We start from the raw sequence: 24,081 nt of genomic DNA on the forward strand, positions 1-24,081 counted from the left end.
TCTATTTATTTATGCAGACACGAACTGGGGTACAGGCCAGAGGTGTGGGGTGTGAGAGGATTCACCAGAGACAGAGTGGGGAGCAGAGCAAGCAGACTGACTGAAATACACTGCTGAGGGGAGCAGCAGGCAAGTCAGGAGAAGTTTGCTGCGCCATGTGGGTAGCTCCCTGGCAGGGGATCAAACTCGTGCTGCAGTGGCTGGGGATTGCTTCATAGGTTACATGTTAACCCCTTGAGCCACCAGGGAGGCCCTCATTATAATTTTTTAAAGAAATGTATGTTACAGAAAGAAAGATGATAGCCTATGCCAGAATTCAATGTCTCAAGTTTAAACAAGTTTGATTCACAACTTTTGAACCACTATATTCAATATCTAGGAGGAATAGTTAATGCAAATGCTGACACAAGTCACAGTGAAAAAAAAGTGTATGTATACATATATATATAATTCAGATTAGTATATGAAAAAACTTTCATATAATTCGAGTTAAAATATTCAGGATTCTAATTGTTTTTTTCATGGTCTTACTAGATACATCTTACATTGTTTACAGCACTACAGCTTTCAAAGAAATTTTATACTAACATCTCATTTGTTCATCATGATACTTCTAGAAACTAAGCACAAAAAGTTCTACTCTTGTTGTACAGGAAGGATTCAGAAAACAAGCCATTACCAGAAGCCATGTACGGAGAGAGTGAGATTTACATTAGAGTCTAGACCCTCTGAGTGCCAGTTTAGAATTCTTTCTAATTTTATTAAATTTTAATTAGCCTAAATGTGACTGCAACTAAGAGTTTTAATCCTTTATCAGATCTAACAAATTCAACTGTTCAACTTTTTCTTAATTACTTAAATTACAGACAAAAAACTCCAAAAATAAGGTGAAAAAAATGAGCACACATCCAGAATTACAAACTGAGTAATTTCCCCCAAAAAATAGCTCACCAAGTAAAAATTAAAAACCAAATTCCACTTTCTTTGAATGAGGCATACTATAGCACTTGCTTTATATTATCACACTTCAGAACAGTAATTACATTTCAGTTGCTAATTATTATGTTTCCAATTAATGAAATTTAGCTGTCTTTCTTATTGAAATTATATTCAATGTCATTAACCCAATTATCTCCCTCAACCTGACATGTAAAAATAATTCAAACCCGCAGACTACTAAAAATTCAGTCTCCTGCCAAATCAAGAATAGTCATGCATTTAAGGAAATGGATCTCAACTTCTTTTTTCCTAAAGGTACCACCTTCTACAACTGGTTATTCATTCATTACAAAGGAGAGTATTATTTCCAGTTTGATTGAAGGTCACAACATAAGTCTAACGTATCTCATACATTTTCCTTCAAATTTCTGCTTTTGGGGAAGGATAATCTATATTAGCAAACAGGGTTAACAAGAAAAATAGGAACTAGTGTATCATCCTTCCACAACTTTCTATCCCGGACCCAACATATTATAAGACCAGATCTATCTACTTTTAACAAAAGTTTTTGTCTAATTAAAATAAAAGTTTTAAAAAGCAGTCTTAAAATAGAAGATACAGTCATGAGGAGCCTTTGAACCACCCAAAAAGTGTATACAAAATACTAGGTTTACCTGTGTGTGTTTTAAAATCACATGTAACACCATCACTAAAGTTGATTCTACAGGACTGTGTGGAGGGAATATATTACAAGATTCTTACCCAAAACAAGCATAATTTTTTGTAACTTAAGTTTACTTAAGTAAATGCAAAATACTACACATAACATTGAGAACAGATTTCATATTTAATTCATTTAAAACAGGTTTTGTAAAACAATGTGACAAACAGATCTGTTGAATTCTCCACAGTAAAATTAAGTAAAAATACAGGTCTACAACTTTTTCAAAGAAGAAATGCAAATTACCGACAGGATTGACACAGAATACAAATCACAATGAGAATGGCCCATATTAAAATAATTGGATGGGCCTCCCTGGCAGCGCAAGGGGGTAAAGCACAGCACTGTGAAGCTATCTGAAGCCTCTGCAGCATGAATTCAATCCCCAGCCAGGGAGCTACCCACTGGCACAGCAGACCTCTCCTGACTCGCCTGCTGCTCCCCTCAGCAGTGTATTCCAGTCAGTCTGCCTGTTCTGCTCCCCACTCTGTCTCTGGTGAATCCTCTCACCCCCGACACCTCTGGCCTATACCCCAGCTCTTGTATGCATAAATAAATTTTAAAAAATGCAAGACTACAATTCCATTTCTGAAACTCTGTATTTGGGGAAAAAATCTTTTATTTTTGGAAGATTTATTTTTATTTATGTATGCATACAAGAACTGGGGTGTAGGCCAGCAGGCAGTGAAGGCGTGAGAGGATTCACCAGAGACAGAGTGGGGAACAGAACAGGTGGATGTACTTAAATACACTGCTGAGGGGAGCAGCAGGCGAGACAGGAGAGACAGGAGACGTCTGCCTTGCCATATGTGGGTTAGCTCCCTGGCTGGGGATCAAACTCATGCTGCAATGGCTGGTAATAGCTTAATAGTGCTGACACTTTAACCCCTGAGCCACCAGGGTGGCCCTATTTGGGAAAATTTTTAAAATATTAGAACTTGTGAGTAAAGGTTTCCCTTGGTAAGGAATGACTGTTGTAGTACTCTCTTTGTTCTTGTGGGCATATGTTAAATCAAAATTAAATACAATAATAGTAGAAACAAGAGTATTATCTTTGATCAGCAGTTAAATTTTAACATTAATACTGTACTATAATAAAGCAAAACAGGACATAATTAAAACAGAATAAACTGTTCTACTAGATTAAAAAAAAAAATGCCCATGTGCTACAAGCTTAGCCCTGCCTCCAAATGCATAGAAATAACTGACATCCTGTCAAGCATAAACCTGGCAAGTAAATATTAAAGAACTATTTTCAGCCATTAGACAGAGAGCTAACACAGGACTGTGTGATCTTAGAAGAGAAACAAGGTAATTCCCAAGAAAATCCTTTTTTCTGCCTAGAGGCATTTTTCAGACAGTAGAGTAAGGAGGGGGAGCCAAACAGAGCATGGCATCTTCGTGGATCTAAGCAGACAGGGCTAGTAACTGCTCTGATGGCTGGAATATTTCGGAGCAGAAAATCAGTGAGACTGTTCAAGATGAGGCTTCAGAAATCTGTGCCAGAATCACTAGTCAAATATAAAGTAAAAAAATCAAATATAAGGCTGAACAAGTCCGATGCAAGCGTCTACTGAAGCTGGGTAAGGTTCAAACACCAACTAGCACAAGCTGAACTACTGGTGCTCACACGTGGCTGGGCGACCTCTGAGTTCCAAACACCCAGGATTTAGTTAAACATGCCAGGATTCAGCAGATAGAGGCCACACCTTCAGGGTAGGCTAATCAAGGCCCACTTTCATTCACACTTAAAAACAAATCCTGAAAAGATCAAGCCAAATAAATAACCATAAAAGTAAACCCAGAACAATTAACAGGAAAAGAACAAACAACTTATCTGCCAAAACAAACCTCAAAGGCGACAGGATCCAGATATTCAAAGTCCTAGTGTCCACAACACCCAGTATTATGAAAAAAGATAATTATAAGAAATGTGAAACAGGAAATTGCCATATACAACCAAAGGGGATAAAAAAATCAAAAGCAACAGAAACAAGATGGAAGGAACAAAGACTTTTAAAAGTCACTATTATGTAATGGTAAAAATTTTAAGGAAAATATGGAGACAATGAAGAAACAAACATAAATCCCAACAGAGAAACAGAAATTATTAAAAAATGGAAATTTCCGAGCAACAAAATACGATATCAAAAAAGAAAAGTTAACAATACTGGCTCAAAATATTACAATGCAGCAAACTTAGAGACAATGCAGCAAACATAAACCACTGCACAGAGGTTGCAGTACACCTGGAAACCTATAACAGACATTATCCAACACGGAAAGGAACAATACCAAGTGGACTAAATGGTCTTACATATGTAAGGCACGGGAGTTCAGGAAGTTGAAAGTATGGAAATTGTGCAAATTTGATAAAAACCCTAAACTCACAAATCTAAGAATTCCAACAAAACCTATCTGGAAAAACTAAAAACATCACAGCCCAAATGCTGGAAAATAACAATAAAAAATTTTAAAATCAGTCAGAAAAAAAGGAATTGGGGGCTTCCCTGGTGGCGTGGGGGTTAGGTCTCAGCATCACCTGCCACTGCAGCACCAATTCAATCACCAGCCAGGGAGCTGACCCACATGGTACAGCAGACCTCTCCTCCCTCCCTGCTGCTCCCCTCAGCAGTGGATTTCAGTAGATATACCTCTCTTCTGCTCCCCACTCTGGCTCTCCCCCCCCCTGGCAGCACCTCTGGCCTACAACCCAGTTCTTGCATGCATAAATAAATAAAAATAAAAAAGGAGGAGCCTCCCTGGTGGTGCAAGGGGTTAAGCACCGGACTCTGAAGCAAACCGCACCTTCTGCAGCACGCGTTCAATTCCCCGCAGGCCAGGGAACAACCCACATGGCAAAGCAGACCTCTCCTGACTCGCCTGCTGCGCCCCTCAGCAGTGTATTTCAGTCTGCCTGTTCTGCTCCCCACTCTGTCTCTGGTGAATCCTCTCACCCTCTGCATCTCTGGCCTGTACCCCAACCCTTGTATGCATGCATGCATAAATAAATAAATCTTTAAAAGAAAAATCATATAAAAAAAAGGAATTAGAGGACCTCCCTGGGGGGCGCAGCGGTTGAGCGGCGCTGGGTTGCGAAGCTGCCTGCAGCCTCTGGCAGCGCCGGTTCAATCCCCGACCTCCGGACAAGGGTCCCACATGACGCGCAGACCTCTCCTGCCGCCCGCTGCTCCCCTCAGCAGTGTATTTCGTCAATCTGCCTGTTCTGCTCCCTGCTCTGGCTCTGGTGAATTCTCTTACCCTCCCACACTTCTGACTGTACCCAGTGCTCGCATAAATGAATGAATGAATGAATGAATGAATGAATGAATGAATGAATGAATAAGTCTTTAAAAAAAAAGGAATTAGGAAAACAAGAGCAATTTAAGCAAGAAGGAGGTAAGACCAGAATCAATGAAATGAAATAGAAGAAAAACAGAGGAAATCAGTAAACAAAAATCTGGTTCTTTAGGATGATCAATCAAATTGATAAACCTCTAGCCAGAGAGAGCAGTAATCACAAAAGTACCCAAAACAGTAGTTAGAACCCCACTTTCTAGTCAGATGGTGACAATAGTCCCAAAAAAACACGCAGCAGGAAGATGACAGAGGAGAAGCCAGGGAAAGGAAACTACAAAGATGCTTAGGACTTCCACAGTCCACCCCCCCAAACTGCAAGTACACAGATCTGATCCTATTCACAACAACCAAAGGCTTTGAGAACCCCACCTAACAGACACAAAATGTCCAGACCCCGGACTGGTTACTAAACAGGATTTTGATAACTGATACATCAGAACCACAAACCACATGAGGATTTGGGACATATAGCTTGAACCTAGCCCAATGTACTGCAACAATATTCTCCACAGGATTTAAACAAGATCCAGAGTCTGATAAACTGATATTCAAAATATCCAGAATAGGACCTCCCTGGTGGCGCAAGGGGTTAAGCACCGCACTATGAAGCAGCCCACATGGTGCAGCAGACCTCTCTCGTCTTGCCCTCTGCTCCCCTCAGCAGTGTATTTCAGTCAATCTGCCTGTTCTGTTGTTTCCCACTGTCTCTGGTGAAACCTCTCACTTCCCACGCCTCTGGCCTGTACCTAGTTCTTGTATGCATAAATAAATAAATCTTTTTTAAAAAAAACTTTAAATTAGCCATCATAAAAATCCTGGTGAAAGCAATTAGTAAACACTCTAAAACACTTTTTGAGGAGAGGAGAGGTAAAAAGCCTACTATGGCCTCATTAGTAGAATGGAGTTAAGAAGAAAGAATCAGGGGCCTTCCTGGTGGTGCAAAGCGGCCTATGGGGCGGTTCGCAGGAACTGCTGCATGAGTTCAGTCCCTGGCCGGCCAGGGAGCAGCCCACATGGCACAGCAGACCTCTCCTGGCTCACCCACTGCTCCCCTCAACAGTATACTTTGGTCGATCTGCCTGTTCTGTTCCCCACTCTGTCTCTGGTGAATCCTCTCACCTCCCCCACATCTCTGGCCTGTGCCCCAGCTCTTGTTCGCATAAATAAATAAGTCTTTAAAAAAAAGAAGAAGAAGAATGGTGTACTGTAAAATAGATGAATGAAATGTATCCAACCTGAAAACAAGAGACTGAGTAAATAAACAGATTAAAAAAAAGTCTTACGCAGCTGTGACCTTGGGAAGGGGACCCTCTAGGTGGCCAGACCCAGTCTCACCAGCACTGAGGCTGAGGTGGGACACTATGTCTGAGACCCCCAATGTTAAGAACAGCATTATAATGCTGAAAATAATTCCACTTATCTTCCTAGAATACCCTCTAGTTTCACTGATAAGACTATGAATCCTCCCCCCCCCCAAAAAAAAGGTTAAAAAAAACCCTCCAAAATGCTTGACTGCTTATATAAATAGAACAGTTAGACAAGCTGTGAAAAAAAAAAAATACATAAGGTTATCAACTGCAGAGAGTTCATTATCCTCCAAATCCTTGTTATAGTAAAAACATCTCCTGGAAGTAGGAACTGTGACATGGCGAAATGAGGTAATCACATCAATAAAAGATAGTAACACAAAATATTTAAATTTAATATATATGTTTTGGATTTGGCATTAGGATGACATGGTTTTCTTTAGTATTAAATATACTTTCCCATCCTTTCCCCCAGCTAATGCAAAAAACATTTTTATTCTTCTAAACTGATGCATTGTACTGCAGCCTCAAATCCAGCTCAATAGGAAAAGCCAAAGTTGGCTTTAAGAGTCAGCCATGCTGGGGATTTCTTTTTTTTCTTTTCTTTTCTTTTAAGATTTATTTAGTGGCCTCCCTTGTGGCGCAAGGGGTTAAGCACAGCACTATGGGGCAGTCCGCAGCCTCTGCGGTGTGGGTTCGATCCCTGGCTGGCCAGGGAGCAACCCACATGGGGAAGCAGACCTCTCCTGCCTCGCCCGCTGCTCCCCTCAGACTGACTGTTTCAGTCAGTCTGCCTGTTCTGTTCCCCGCTCTGTCTCTGGTGAATCCTCTCACCACATGCACCTCTGGCCTGTACCCCCAGCTTTTGTATGCATGGATAGATCTTTAAAAAAAATTTTTTTTTAATTAGAAAAAAAGAGATTCATTTATGCATACAAGAACTGGGGTACAGGCCAGAGGTGCAGGGAGGCGGGGATGGAAGGACATTGAGCGGATTCAACAGACAAAGTGGGGAGCAGAACAGGCGGATCTACCGAAATATACTGCTGAGGGGAGCAGCAGGGAGAGGGGAGGTCTGCTGCGATTGAACTGGAACTAGAACTCTTGCTGCTGTGGCTGGCAGTAGATTGACAGTGCTGTGTCTTTAACCCCTGCACCACCAGGGAGGCCCTGTCTGGGGATTTCTTCAAAATAACCCAGGAGTACACATACAGATGAAAAAGAATGAACCAAAGGTAACTGTCAAACCTGGGATACAGGTTCATCATACAGTGGTTTTTTTGTTTGTCTGGGTTTTTTTTTTTTTTTTTTGGGGGGGGGGTCTTTTGCATAGAAGAACTGTGGTACAGACCAGAGGTGTGGGTGGAATGAGAGGATTCACCAGAGACAGAGTGGGGCGCAGAACAGCCAGATTTACGGAAATCCACTGCTGAGGGGAGCAGCAGGTGAGACAGGAGAGGTCTGCTGCGCCATGTGTGGATTAGTGCCCTGGCTGGGATCTAACTCAGGTCATAGCAATGGTAGCACTGAGACTTAACCCCTAGGCCACCAGGGAGGCCCTATACAGTTCTCTTTATTATTTTTATATGTTTAAAATGTTTCATGATTGGGCCTCCCCTGGTGGCGCAGTGGTTGAGCGCTGAGTTGCGAGGCTGCCCGCAGCCTCTGCAGCGCTGGTTTCATCCCCAGGTCCCACACCAAAAAAAAAAAAAAAAAAAAGTTTCATGATTAAAAAGCTAAAAAATCATAGGTTTGCCAAAATGAAATCAAGGAGCACTAACTAACTTGTTAGGAGAGTGGATGGCCCTCAGTAGCACCAGTGGATTAGAACTATTTTCGTCATGGTACTTGCTGTAGAGCAGAGAGCTATAGAAAATGGACACACACAGCCTGAAGAGCCAGAGTCTAGAGCTGCAGCTATTTAACATTTTAATTAACTAATATTAAATAAAAGTTAAATTTCTTCAGTAAAGATCCTCAGTATCATCACCCACTTCTCAGATGTTCCATAGCGACCTCTCACTACTGCCTGCTTTACTGGACAGTTAAAAAACAGAACAATTGCATCATCACAAAAAATACTACAGGACAACACTAATTTAGAGTTCCAACAGTTCCGTGTCACTGCCTAACTAGACTCATTGGAGCCTCAACTGTGTCGCCTCCAGAAAGTGACCATTAATGACCTTGAAGAGTGTAGGTAAGAATTAAATGTAAACACATAGAAAGCACAAGGGGAAGCACTTGATAAAAGGGTTTAAATAAAGCACTACAATATCAGTTAGTTACAATATTTAGACCCAATCAGTTTCAATGATTAGAGAAAAACCTGAAAGCAGAAACTGAAATAAAATACACAATCAGGGATTAAGTCTCTGCTATCACTGCGACTGCCCACCTTCATAGCCTGAGTTGGAACCCCAGCCAGGGAGCTGACCCAATATGTGGTGCAGCAGACCTCTCCTGACTCACCCACTGCTCCCCTCAGCAGTGTATTCAGCAGATCAGCCTGCTTTGCTCCCCACTCTGTCTCTGGTGAATCCTCTCACTCCCTGCACCTCTGGCCTACACCCCAGTTCTTCTAAATATAATAAAATCTTAAATTAAAAGAAAACAAGGGATCTCTGGAAAACTACTTTTATCCTCCCTTTCCTAAAACTATTTTAGTTGGTTCTGTTTGCACACAATTAGGTTATCATTTTCATATCATGAAATTTCTGGTAAACTACTATGAAAACAATGCTAACAATACTTTTACTCCTTCTAGATTTTTTAAAATTTATTTATTTATGCATACAAGAGCTGGAGTATAGGCCAGAGATGCAGTGGGGGAGGGGGGCGGAGAGGATTCACGAGAGACAGAGTGGGGAACAGAACAGGCAGATTGACCGAAGTACACTGCTGAGGGGAGCAGCAGGCGAGACAGGAGAGGTCTGCTGTGCCATGTGAGTAGCTCCCTGGCCGGCCAGGGATCGAACTCGTGCTGCAGAGGCTACGGATTGCCTCATGGTGCTGTGCCACCAGGAAGGCCCTTCTTCCAGAATTTTAAAATATGTTTGTCTCACTGCTATAACAGAAAGACAAAATAAGACCCACTGGGATTAATCAGGCTATTTTATTGGATCTTTTAGAAGAGAATTTAAGCATCATCTGTTGTGAGTGGTCAAACAGTACATATTCAGGGCAAGTTCATTCTTAACTAAAACACTTTTAGACATACTGAGTCACACAATGTCCTGATAACTTCTTTACTGTTTCGAGTAAGAGTTTCATTTTCTATCAATCAGGTTAAATGCATTTATTCTTTTAGCTGCTCCTTCTAAGAAGTTTTAAATCCTTAGACACTCTGGGTGTTCCTCTTGAGATTGTCACTATTGTTCCCATATTTTTATATTTTTTAGAACTAGTCAAATTTCTTTTTCTTTTTTTTTTAAAGATAGATTTATTTATTTATTTATTTATTTATTTATTTATTTATTTATTTATGCAAGCACTGGGTACAGTCAGAAGCACAGGAGGGTGAGAGAATTCACCAGAGCCAGAGCGGGGAGCAGAACAGGCAGACTGACGAAATACACTGCTGAGAGGAGCAGCGGGCGCAGTAGGAGAGGTCTGAGCGCCATGTGGGACCCTCGCCCGGCGGCACGGGATCGAACCGGCACTGCAGAGACTGCGGGGCAGTTTTGCCGCCCAGTGCTCAACCACTGTACCACCCGGGGGAGGCCCACTAGTCGAATTTCAAACAATAAACTGGATACTTTAAACAAGGTTTCTAATTTTTTTAAAATTTTTAATACTTCTATCACAATTCACACAAGGCATTTCAATATTTCAATAGTATCAAGTATACAGTCTAAAAATAAAAAAACACGAGAATTTTACACCAGTACTTTCGGGGTATTATCAGCACTAGGGAAACAATGGTCCATATCTCAAGAAGTTTTGGACCCAGAAGTTAAGATTACAGGCATAGACTATGACATATGTGACAATCACCATTGGCATTCTTGATACTATAACCTGCTAGTACACTGTAAACTGTGACAGATTTCAATCTTACCTACACCCGCCCTCCACCCCCACCCCCCAGCACTGAATTGTATTACTTGAGGGGAAGAAAAAAAGGCTGAAGAAGGATTTAAGATTCACGCTTAAGGGCCTCCCCTGGTGGCACAGTGGTTGAGCGCTGGGCGGCAAAGCTGCCCCGCAGCCTCTGCAGCGCTGGTTCAATCCCCGGCCGCCGGGAGAGGGTCCTACATGGCACGCAGACCTCTCCTGCCGCCCAGCTGCTCCCCTCAGCAGTGTACTTCGGTCCTTCTGCCTGTTCTGCTCCCCGCTCTGGCTCTGGTGGATTCTCTCATCCTCCCGCGCTTCTGACTGTACCCAGTGCTTAAATAAATAAATCTTAAAAAAAAAAAGAAAAAAAAGATTCACACTTAACATAATCATTCTATTAAAGGAATGTTAGGAGCTATGAACTCTGCTGCTAGGGATAAGACAAAATTCAATAAAACCAAAGTGTGTATCTATGATGGCGTGGCAGCTCTATAACAGAACCTTATAATTATATGAAGGATAAGCACTTCTAGAAGAATGTGAACAGAGCCAGGGAATGGCCCTGAGGATGCAGGACCAGACATACAGCCAACTTAATCAATTAAATAAAGATGAACTCTGTAAGACAATGGCTGTCTCTTTCTGAACGCTTCACAAATCCTCATAGGAACCACACAGACCACCAAAGAGGGTAAATGACATCACCCGTAGTCAGCATTATAAGGGGAGACAACTAAAAACTCCCTTTCACATGCAAGAACACAAATATCCAATGAGGGCCTCCCCGGTGGCACAGCGGGTTGAGCACAGAGCTGTGAGGCTGTCTGCAGCCTCTGCAGTGTGGGCTCGATTCCCGGCCGGCCAGGGAGATTCCCACATGGCGCAGCAGACCTCTCCTGCCTTGCTGCTCCCCTCAGCAGTGTATTTCAGTGCTTCTGCCTGTTCTGTTCCCCACTGACTCTGATGAATCCTCTCACCCCGCGACCCCTGGTGTCTCTAGCCTGTACCCAGCTCTTGCATGCATAAATAAATCTTTAAAAAAAAAAAAAAAAACAAATACCCAATGAGTTTCAATGAGGACTATCCAAAAGAGCAATTACACAGGGCTCCAGTAGAACTGAACACATGCAGTGTTAACTGGGTGGGATTCACGCTCAGGAGAGGGTCCCACCAAGACAATGTACTGAGACATGATGGATAAAAGCAACAACCATCAGAGAGTCAAAAAGAAAAGGCTTAATAAAGTCTCGAGACCAAAGAAGGCAATTTCAGCACAGTTCTGGAAGCAACTAAGGAGGAGGAAGTGTCCCAGGGAGGTCTGATGGAGAGAAGGAAGCCATGAAGATAAAGGCCCCACAAAAACAAGACAGGACTAGAAGGTAAGAGGAAGGTCTATTTAATATAGTGCATTTCACTGTAGCAAAAAAAAAGGACTGATAGTCTAAGGAAGTTACCCAAACCTCATTCCAAAAATAAAACTGTCTCTACTGATGATCCAGTAAAATACATCACAAGTAATTTGAGGGCCTCCCTGGAGGCACAAAGGTTAAGACGCAACCTATGAAGCAATCCATAGCCACTGCAGCACAAGATCGATTCCCAGCCGGCCAGGGAGCAGCCCACATGGTGCAGGAGACCTCTCCTGACTTACCCCGCTGCTCCCCTCAGCAGTGTACTTTGGTCAATCTGCCTGTTCTGTTCCCCACTCTGTCTCTGGTGAATCCTCCACCTCCCCACACACCTCTGGCCTGTACCCCAGCTCTTGTATGCATAAATAAATAAATCTTAAAAAAAAAAAAAAAACTTGAACTGAAGAAAGAACCCACCATCCATAGCAAGTTACTTATAGAATAAAATAAAAATTGGCAGATGAAAACACACCAAAAACCCTAGCAAGAGAGGAAGAATATCACACAACACTTCATCCCAAAATAAAAATAACAGATGCAGACATAAAAGAACACCTCATACCAGATATTCAAAATTTAAAACAGTGGACAAAAAAACAGAAAGATGTAAAACAGGAACTGATTTTAACAAAGAAAAATAATCTCAGAAATGAAGACTAAATTAGAAGCTATATGACTTAGAGAGACAGGAATGCTTCTCAAGTAAATGAAAAAAACAGAGGTGAAAAGAATGGAAGGAAAAATTGTAGATATAAAAGAATATCCAACAAGCAAAGATCACTAACAATGGAAACAAAGTTAGAGTATTTAGAACAGTAAGTCTCAAATTAAAAAAAAAAAAAAAAAAACAATACTTACATACAGAAACTACACAGGGGCCTCCCGGTGGTGCAAGGGGTTAAGCACAGCACTGAAGCTATCCAAAGCCTCTGCAGCACAAGTTCTATCCCCTGCAGGCCAGGGAGCTACCCACATGCTCAGCAGAGCTCTCCTGCCTCGCCCACTGCTCCCCTCAAAGGTCAGTCTGCATGTTCTGTTCCCCACCCCACCTCTGGTAAATCCTCTCACCACCCCCTCCCGCACTCTGGCCTGTACCACAGCTCTTGTATGCATAAATAACTCTTAAAAAAATAAACTACACACTAGGAAAATTTTATCCAGAAGAGTTGACATGGAAACATGTCCTGGTAAACCAATTCAATATCAGAAAAAAAGAAAAGCCCCCCCCCCCCCAAAAGAAAGACCAATTCATCTACAAGGGGAAAAAAAAATCAGGTTGGCATCAGCAATATGCAAGCAGGACAACTGCAACTGCAGGGCAGTATTTTCAAGAAACTTCATAAGATGCCAGTCAAGAATTTTATATCCAGGCAAACCGTCTCTCAAATATCAAAACCAGAAAAACAATTTTTACATGTAAGAACTTGAGATGGGCTTCCCTGGTGACGCAACGGGTTAAGCACAGCACTATGGAGCTATCCACAGCCTCTGCAGCATGAGTTCGATCGCTGGCCAGCCAGGGAGCTAACCACATGGCGCAGCAGACCTCTCCTGACTTGCCAGGTATTCCCTCAGCAGTGTATTTCAGTAACTCTGCCTGTTCTGTTCCCCACTGTCTCTGATGAATCCTCTCATCCCTCACACCCCACCTCCCCTGCAGCTCTGGCCTACACCCCAGCTCTTATATGCATGGATAGACAGAATAAATCTTTTAAAATAAATGAATAAAATATCAAACTAAATAACAGACACTGGGAAAGGATAATATAAAATGACAATGAAGTCAAGTCAATGAAAAAGCTAAAGTTCTTAATAAACTGTACACGACACAACAGACTATAAATACTAAAACACATTGCTTTACCACTTGCCAGGTACTTTCAGACACATCTCACTACCTGACCAGTGAGACTGATTAGAAAAGCAATGTTTTTCTCTTTCTCTCAGATTTACAAACTGAGTCTTTAAAATAATTGATTAAAAATAATAGATAAAGTGAAAGAGTCAGGATTAGAACCCAGAACTCTTCTGTTGTTATTTCCACTAAGAACTCCCCTATACTTAGCACTAAAATTGCTTGAAAACACATAATAAAGTAATATTTTATTTCCTTGTTTAAGTAACACATTAATGTTTGAAATGTTTTTTTAAAATATTAATTTCGGCCTCCTTGGTGGCGCAAGGGGTTAAGACACAACCTATGAAGCTATTCGCAGCCTCTGCAGTATGAGTTCTAACCCTGGCCAGGGAGCTACCCACATGGTGCAGCAGACCTCTCCTGACTCACCCGCTGCTCCCCTCAGCAGTGTATTTCAGTCATTCCACCTGTTCTGCTCCCCACTCTGTCTCTGGTGAGTCCTCTCACTCCCAACACCTCTAGCCTGTACCCCAGCTCTTGTATGCATAAATAAATAAATCTTTTAAAAAAATAAATGTCACATTTCACATTTGCTTCTAAGGGATTTTGTCAACCAAAAATACTAGGGTAAACACATAAAAACCGCACCCAACTAAAACAAGCTACACAGATAGGCACAGCACAAACACTGGCCCCCAACATCTACCAGTTACTTTGGTTCATGAGTCACACCCATCCTATCTGATGTACAACTTTCCCTCAGAGTTCAGAAAAGCTTCCTTCCATCACTCCACAAATTCCAGGTCTTGTCGGAGATAAAGTGCAGTTTCTACACTGTAGTATGTATTTGCTATCCATTTAACTTAAGTAAAAATGTGCTATCATGTTTAGTAGCTTCTTATCTTTGCCTTTTATCTTTCACTAATGAAATCGGAATGCCCAACTACACTTTTCCCACAAGTCCTGTGGCTTTTACTGCATGCTGTTGCACAGTGTAGTGACTTTGAGGATCCATGTCTGATGCAGCACCACTGACAGCATGTAAAACAATTATACACACGCTTTAACAAAGTAATAAAAAATATTGGCTATACTTATAATTTCCTCAGAGAAATGATGCAAGGTTTATATCCACCAATGTATTAAAAAAAAAAAAAACTAACAAAATCTGACTCAAAATAAAAGCTTCATCACAGCTAGTTTACTTCATTTCCAAATCTAGAGATTCTGACTCAATTTTCATGCACTGGTATCAAAGGCGATCGTGTAATCTCCAATGAGACCTCTCTGAAAAATAAAGAGTACCATATTAAGTATAAACCATTATCATGAGAGGGAAAAAATAATTAACCGGAACAATCATTTGTGGAACTAGAGAGTCAACCGTAAGGGTTTTCTTTTGCCCAGGCCTCTTTTTAAAAGTAAACTTTCATTTCTTTTTAAATATACAATCATTAAAACTCTTACAGATGCCATACAAAAATGTTTAAATGTTCTCCTCTATAATAAAATCAAATGAAGCCATCAAGATCAAAAATATCACTGGAGGCCCTCCCTGGTGGCACAAGGGGTTAAGGCTTAGCACAATGAAGCTATTGCCAGCCAATGTGGCGCAAGTTCAATCCCCAGCCAGGGAGGCGACCCACATGGCGCAGCAGACTTCTCCCGTCTCGCCTGCTGCTCCCTTCAGCAGCGTATTCCAGTAGATCCGCCTGTACTGCTCCCCACTGTCTCTGGTGGATACTCACACTCACACACCCCCACACCCCCTCTGGCATACACCCCAGTTCTTCTGTGCAAAAATAAATAACATTTTTTAAAAAGAATTTTGTTTTTTCTCTCTTCAACAGGATTACTGTCTATAAATAGAGAGCAAAGTTGTGCTTAGATGTGAATGCTGATTTTTTGGCAAGACTCACTTATTAGTCTGAGTGACTTACTCTGCCACACCAGTTTTGCCTTTCCAAATTTTAAGACTTCAATTAGGGCCTCCCTGGTGGCGCAAGGGGTTAAGACGCAATCTATGAAGCTATCCGCAGCCTCTGCAGCACGACTTCCATCCCCACGGCGCAGCAGACCTCTCCTGACTAGCGCCCTGCTCCTCTCAGCAGTGTATTTCGGTCAGTCTGCCTGTTCTGCTCCCAGCTCTGTCTCTCGTGAATCTTCTCACACCCCCACACCTCTGGCCTGTACCCCAGTTCTTGTATGCATAAATAAATAAATCTTAGAAAAAAAAGAATTCAAATAGATTTTAACATTTTCTCAAAATCACAAAGCAACTCTAAACTACAAAAAGGGTCCCTTCTAGTTTGTTTTCCGGTTTGATAATATCATATACATGGTCCTCACCCCGACTTTGAGTCAGAATCAGTTGCAGAGCTTTATGAAACCACAGATGACTGAGTGCTATGCTACTATCTGATTCAGCAGCCTCCTCACGACATTCTCATTTAATCCAGATGCCATTTTTCCTCCAATGCTAAAACCACCAAAAAAGAAACAATGAAGTTTTCCTCTTCTTATGTTTCTGCAATGGCAGAAAGGCCACGGTAAACAAACCAATACTATGATTCATTCAGAAATGAAACTTCAAGGTCTTACTGAGGAATACAGGTTCTGCCTGCCATCCCACAATTACCTCATATAATAATGTACTCTACCATGCCAAGGCCCAGCTTAACTCCCTTCTCCAAAAATTTTTACACAAGCACACAATCCGAACATGATCTCTTGCCCTAAATTCACTGTTATGAAACTCATTTCATATTAAAATATTAAATTAAATAGTGACTATAGTGCATTACTATAACCAACGGAGATACAGCAACTAACAGAGTAAGTTTCTATACTCATAAAACTACATTTCAATTGTGGAAGGTAGGATAAATTACATACACACACATAGGGAAAGAAATTAAAGAAGAAAATAAAAAAACTGAGGGGCCTCCCTGTTGGCGCAAAGGGTTAAGTCTCAGCACTATCAAGCTATTTGCAGCCCGGCCAGGAGCTGCCCCACAGAGGGCCAGGAGCTGCCCCACAGAGCGCAGCAGACCTCTCCGTTCTGGTCTGCTCCCCTCAGCAGTGTATTTCAGTAGATCCTCCTGTTCTGCTCCACACTCTGTCTCTGGTGAATCCTGTCACCCCCACCCCCAACCTCTGGCCTATACCCCAGCACTTGTATGCATAAGCCAATAAAATAAATCTTTAGAAAAAGAAAATAAGACTGAGTTGAAAAAGGACTTCCGGTCAAGTAGGCCGCTAACATTTAGAGGACATCGAAGCAGAATTCCACAGGAAGTAAGAGAAGAAATGAGCCATGCAGATATCTGGGATAGACAATTCTCAACAGTCCTGTGCACATGATCACTTACATGACCTAGCTTTTTATATTCAAAAACACTTTCATGAACGAAGGAGACGTGTGAATCAACGCTCTGTGAGAACGGCACTGTCCAAAGCAGGAATACTAAAGGAGCCGCACCCTAAGCTATGAGATGCCCCAATCACACAGGGCACTATGACCCTCTCTGTGGAAGCTGTCTCTCAACCCACCCTGCAAAGCGATAGTTGGAACGGCAGCTCCGTTACCATCAAATACTGCAGTCTGGGTAATCCCCAATAACCACCCACGCCTGTAAGACTTTGAACTGCCCACAGAAGTGACTATTAAACTCAGTTCCTTGATTAAGCTTTTGTCTGCTTTTCTGAAAATAGTGTTGTCTACTCTATTAAAAATTAAGCTGTGGTCATTCTTTTTTTTTTTTTTAAACCAGAGTACTGTATAGTCTCCAAATAATCCACAAACAAGTATTTTAACTGACTCTCTTAACCCAAAGAATCACTTTTGAAACATTGCTGGTTTCTAACACAATAAGTCATGGGGGGAAAAAATACATGCTTTGTTAATTTAAATAAAAACATTATACATAGATACCTATATATACATATATATTTGTCCATATTACACTTCATTCCAAAAAGAATTTAGGGCAGGAAAAAATAGAAAATTTTTAAAAAAGAATATAGGGCAGAAATTTAAAAGAAAAACAAAATAATAAACTTGCTACATTATCAGTTTTTTCTCCCCATTTTTTAAAAAAGATTTATCTTTCTTTCTTTCTTTCTTTCTTTAATTTATTTATACAAGCACTGGGTACAGTCAGAAGCGCGGGAGGGTGAGAGAACCCACCAGAGCCAGAGCGGGGAGCAGAGCAGGCAGAAGGACCGAAGGACACTGCTGAGGGGAGCAGCGGGCGGCAGGAGAGGTCTGCGCGCCATGCTGGACCCTCCTCCGGTGGCCGGGGAGCAGCCGGGGATCGAACCAGCGCCGCAGAGGCTGCGGGCAGCTTTGCAACCCAGCGCTCAGCCACTGCGCCACCGGGGAGGCCCTTTTTTACCCCCATTTTATGAAGTTTTCTTCACATCAAATTTTTGACATATACTTTGTAAGTTTCATAAGAATGTGCAATATGTATGTTATAGCAAAACTGCATTTCATTTTCTAGCATACTTTATTTTTTTTGAAGTTTTTTTTTAAAAGATTTATTTATACAAGAACTGGGGTACAGGCCAGAGGCATGGGAGGGTGAGAGAATTCACCAGAGACAGAGAGGGGAGAAGAACAGGCAGAGAGACCAAAGACACTGCTGAGGGGAGCAGCGGGCGAGTCAGGTGAGGTCTGCCGCGCCATGTGGGCAGCTCCCTGGCCCGCCGGGAACCAAGCCCGTGCTGCGGAGGCTGCGGACTGCTTCCTAGCAGGCGCTCAACCTGCTGTGCCACCCGGGAGCCCCCATTGTCTATCATACTTTAAAGCAGAAACTTGTTCTAGTTTAAACATTTAATTAGCTACTCTATAAAGAATGGGACCTCACAACAGCTAAAACTTTGTTTCCATTTTTTTTTTGTTATATTCTAACATTTTCTAACAAGCAAACTATATTAGAGCCATTTCAAGGTTACCATCCATACCCAGTTACAAAACTACAATTGTTACTAAATCAGATGATTTTCCATGTACATATGGAAGTCTACTTAACAATTCCTAATCTTAATTTCACCTGCAACTAATCCCAACCTAAGCATCTTTTAACTGTAAAAACAGCACTTTTTCTGTAGAAAGCATTAAGTCCTGTGAAATAATTGACCTACAATAGATGTTGATATCTCCAATGGTTAGCCACCTAACAATTACTACAACTCTTTTACTTACAAAGAACTGCCTCTCCCTAAAACAGATAAAACACTAGCAAATGTGTGGTGTAAGTGGCCTGGGAGAAAACAAAAACAAAACCACTAAATATCAGTCTGTTACCCTAATAAAACTGTCTGTGCCTTAACACATTTTGAGAATAAAAATTTCTAAAAGTCTACTATCCAAAATGTTAACCATTCACACATGGCTATTTGAATCTAAACTGAAGTTTAGGGCCTCCCTGGTAGCCTATGAAGCTATCTGCAGCCTCTGCAGCAGGAGTTCAAGCCCCAGCCAGGGAGCAACCCACATGGTGCAGCAGACCTCTCCTCCCTCGCCTGCTGCTCCCCTCAGCAGTGTATTTCAGTCAACCTGCCTGCTCTGTTCCCCGTTCTGTCTCTGGTGAATCCTCCTACCCCCCCCACACACACACACCTCTGGCCTGTACCCCAGTTCTTGCATGCATAAATAAATCTTTAAATAAATAAACAAACTTAAGTTTAAAATTTTGCTCCTCAATCGCTATCCATATTTCAAATGTATAATAACTGCCCATAGCTAATGGCAACACTGCATTAGAGAAAGCTGTTATAAAACTTTTTTCCATCATTACTAAAAGTTCTACTGTGCAGTAAAAATGGTTGCATTTTCACTAAATCACAAATATTGTTACCATAGTATGCCAACTTCATTTACGCCTTTTCTAAAAAAAGGAAAAACCTGTCCTTTAGACTTTTAACTAACTTCAATCATTCTGGCAAAAATCCAAAAATAGATTAATGTACATTATTTTAAGTACTCCCAACTTAAACGTTTTCCTCATAGCTCACATTCACGTCTGAAGAAAGCAAAGCACCAACAGTCACCAACCTAACAACACTTCACCACAAGGCATCGGTGTATGTCCAACTTTTCCAAAAGTGGGCTAAATCTGAAAAAGCATGGGTTTCTCTCTACCCTGGCAGCTTCATTTTCCCTACCTTCGCCCTAGGTTCTAAGAAAGAGGTAGGGAACTTCCCTAATGGCGCAAGGGGTTAAGTCTCAGCACTATAAAGCTATTGCCAGCCACAGTGTCACGAGTTTGATCCCCAGCCAGGGAGCTACCCACATGGCGCAGCAGACCTCTCCTGTCTCGCCAGCTGCTTCCCTCAGCAGTGTGTTTCAGTCAATCCTCCTGTTCTGCTCCCCACTCTGTCTGGTGAATCCTCTCACCATCACCTTCCCCCATCTCTGGCCTACACCCCAGCTCCTGTATGTATGCATAAATAAATAAATCTTAAAAAACAAAGAGGTATGAAGATCTGGCAATGTCCCACAAACTAGTGCCACAATTTTCCCTTTTTTGGACATTTTTAAACGATAAGCCTAACATTTCTTTTTCATTATCAAATGTCTTTACTGTTACTGAAGTACCACTGTTCTACGCCCTTGACAGCACTTTGATGATACAGGAATCCCCCTCAGCTGCAGCCACCACCAGACTCCCACCACCAGGCAAGGGACTTAGTGTCCAAAACTGTTACAACAGAGGTTAACTGCAACAACAAAAAATTATGAAAGATGGCTTCTGGCAAACACAAATTCCTCAAACTAAACTACCTAGTATCACATTAAATTCATCCCCCACCCTTTCTCTAGACAATTATAGACACATTTTGTAGTCCTTGGACCAAATTTAGTCAGAAGATACAATAATATGGAAAAGATGGGCTAAATATCCAACAAAATTTAATCTCAGATAGTAAGGAGACTAGAAGTCAAGAAATTCCACTGCAGAAAATCTGAATTTTCTTGCCAACAAACATGTAAACTAGGCTTCACTTGAAAACTTAAGGCCTCTTATTTTTTTTAAAATACAAACTAACTTCATGGTACAAGTAACAAAGTATCAGCTCAAAAACTGAATGTATCTGAAATGAACTAACAGTTTGCACCCCCAACATTCACTAGAAGTCTCTTGGGTATGTCCAGTTCCTTTCTTTACTGAAGGGGGGTGGCGGGGAGAGCTTAAAAATCAAAGAGCAGGGCCTCCCCTGGTGGTGCAGGCAGTTGAGCGATGGGCTGTGAAGCTGGGCTGTGAAGCTGTCCGCAGCCTCTGCAGCACCGCTTCAATTCCAGGCAGGCGGGGGGAGATACCTGCATGGGGCGGCAGACCTCTCCTGTTTCGCTGGCTGCTCTCCTCAGCAATGTATTTCCATCAATATGCCTGTTCTGCTCCCCACTATGTCTCTGCTGAATCCCCTCCCCCTCCCCCACATCTGGCCTGTACCCGGTTCTTGTATGCATGAATGAAAAAAAATCTTTTAAAAAAAAAAATCAAAAGAGCAAACTTGCAAACTTGCTATTACAATGGAGAAGAAGCAATTTTAAAGAACTAGATATTAAATATACTTTTGGTAAGTAGTATCTTTTTCTTCATTTTAGTCATTTTCACATTTCTTTGGCACACACCTTTATCACAATAGTTTAGCACTTTGATTTTAGCCCCACTAGGGCCACCAAAATAATTGTTTACAATATTTAATCAAAAATTGCCATTCTATCAACCATTAAACAAACTGTGGTATATCCATATCAGAGAATTCTACTCAGTACAAAGAGAAACTACTGATACACCTCCAAAACTTGGGTGAATGTCAAGGCAACTGTGTTGATTACAAAAGGACAATCCTAAGAAAATTAAATACTGTGTGACTCTTTCCAGTAAACATTCCCGAAGAAAGAGAACAGGCCAGTAATGCTGATGGGAGAGGGCATGGGGGTGAGGGGGTCGGCTATAGAAGGGCAACTGAGGGCCCTTGAGCCTGGGTACAGTACACTGGGCACAGTACACCGACTGTAGAGGTGGCTACCTGGGCCACACTCGTGAGGGGGTAACACTGCACTGAGCTACAGAAACACATTAGTACAAGTAAGAGGGACATTTCTATACTTAATACTGGTAGAGGTTAAGTACCAATGTCAGGATACTGAAGTTTTGAAGGCACTATTAAGCATTTGAGAAACTGAGTAAAGGGTACACAGGATCTATTTTTTGCTAAAGCTACATGTGAATCCACATTTATCTCAAAATTCGCAGTCTGATTTAAGAAGCATTCCCCTAGCAAATAGGGGAATTTTAATATGACCCGGCGAGGAGAGAATACTGGGGAGTGATTGTCAACGGGACAGTGGTGATACGGGACAGCGTCCTTCTGCAAGCTCTGTCTGCAACTTACTTTTTAAAACTCTTTTATACATGTATGGGGAGAGACAGGCAAAGTAAATTTGGCAAAATTTTGAATATTAAATCTAGGTGAAGGGGAGTGCCTCTTGTACACCTCTCAATTTTTCAGCTTTAAATTTCTTCAAAATAGAGAGTGGGGGAGATTAAGGAAAAATTGCTATCCTGAAACTACACCCTAGTCCCACCTGCACTCCAGTGAGTCTTAAAACAAAACAAAAATTGCTATTAAAAGATTTCAAGGTAACTAAGAGTTACATGACATTGGCTGTGACTTTGATATGTTCTTCAACTTAAGTTCACTAAATCTGTGGGGCTAACGGACAGTTTTGTAAAAATCGAAGTTAGCGGAACACGAATTTTCCTTATGTCTAGTAATCCTGGGTCTCCAGCGCTGTTCTACTTTCAAATGGGTAAAATAAATTAAAATTGGAAAGGCAAAAGCTGGCACTGCAGACACCACAAACGTCTAAAGTCTCAAATTTGGTAAATACAGCGGATCCTCTCACAAAGAAACGTCTGCATGGAAGGCACAGACCCCACACCAAATGCCAAACAAAAACGGCGCTACACGGTGTGCCTGACAGCGCCAAGGCCACAAGACACATTCTACGACGTTCACGGTCCCCCAACACCCCTGCCCTTGCCATGTTAAAGACGACTGCGGAGCGCAGGCGTTAGACACGCAGGCATCGGGGGAGCCTGGGCCTGCGTCAAAAAGGATGCATCGCAAAAGTTCTTTCTTCTATTTCTCTGCTGCCGACGCGGGTCTCGGTGTTCACACACTTCAGTCCACGAGAACCTTCGCGACCGGCGCGTCTCCGCTGAAAGCTCCCAACTTTTCACTTCCCCCCGGCCCGCCCCCCGCCACGGGCCCCACCTCCGAGGAGGGCGATGGGGTGGGGCTGCTTCCCGCTCGGAAACTAAGAAATAAATGCCTCTTCCCGACTCCGGCGAGGCGGGGGAAAGGCCGAGGAGCTGCCGGCGCGAGCGTGGAACGACCTCCGGGGCGCCGGGGTGGAGAGGCGCCCCCCCCCCGCAGGCTCCCCGCCCGCCTCCAGGTCAGTCCGTGACCCCGGCCGGGCGGGGACAGGTGACTCCCCGAGGAGAGCGAGAGGGAGGGAGCCCCGCGCGGGGCAATGAATGAGCCGAGCCGCGGCCGCACCACCTGTTCCTCCCCGGGCCCGCCCGGCCCGCCCGCGGGGTGCCCGCGCCGCCGCCGCCGCCGCCGCCCGGGCGCGCGCCCCCCGCTCGAGGCCGGGCCTCCGCCGCCGCGGCCGGGCGGCCGAGCGCGGCGATCGAGGCCTAGTCCGGAGCCGCGGCCTCGGGCGCGGGGACCCGGGCCCGGCCCGGCGCGCGCCCGGCTCCGAGCGGGCCGCGGGCGAGCGCGGCCCGGCCCGGCGGCGAAGGCGGGGTCCGGCGAGGGCGGCGCGGCGCGGCGCCCGCGGGCCCGGGGCAGGGTGACAGGCCCGGGTCCCGGCTCCATCCTGCCCGCCGCCGGCCGCGGCCGCGCACTCACCAAGATCCGCTTGAAGAGCGCGTTCTCCTTGGGCGGGAGGCTCACGGCCGGCATCGCTCCGGCTGCTCCCGCGGCCGCGCCGCCGCCCGGCTCGGTCAGGCTGTGTGTCCGGCCGCCGCCGCCGCTCGCGGGCCGCCTCAGCCTTGATGCCCGCGCCGCCGCCGCCCCGGGCCTCGGGGGTCACCGCGCCGCCGCGCCCCGACGCCCCCGGCCCCTCGTGGTCTTTTTTCCTTTCTCACTTCTCGCCGCCGCGCCTCCCCCCACGGGTCTCCGTCGGCGGTTCACGTGGTAACTGAACAGACCGACAGAGGCAGCCAAAATGGCGGCCGCGCAGCGCTTTCCCACCCGGGTCACGCCTCGCAGCGCGCAGGCGCGGTGACCCCTGGCCCCGCCTCCTCGGCCCAGGCGCCTGCCGGGTAGCGGAGAGGCGGCGGGCGCGGGCGGCCGGTGACCCCGGGCGCGGGGGTCGGGCGGCCGCGCCGAGCGCCGGGGTCCGGG

At 43.7% G+C, this 24,081-nt stretch overlaps 1 protein-coding gene across 2 annotated transcripts in view; it reads right to left on the reverse strand.

The window, feature by feature from the left end:
* The window catches only part of NAA15 (N-alpha-acetyltransferase 15, NatA auxiliary subunit), a gene marked incomplete at both ends in the record, with an annotated part of 65,090 nt that extends 41,453 nt beyond the window's left edge, over nt 1-23,637 (reverse strand). For both annotated transcript variants that reach the window (XM_084245315.1, XM_084245314.1), the window contains one exon: nt 23,584-23,637. In XM_084245315.1, coding sequence (XP_084101441.1) covers nt 23,584-23,637 — 54 coding nt within the window. The remainder of the gene's footprint in view (nt 1-23,583) is intronic.
* Nucleotides 23,638-24,081: the final 444 nt, after the last annotated feature.

This window comes from Talpa europaea, assembly GCF_964194135.1.
Source record: "Talpa europaea genome assembly, chromosome: 10".
NCBI lineage: Eukaryota > Metazoa > Chordata > Mammalia > Eulipotyphla > Talpidae > Talpa > Talpa europaea.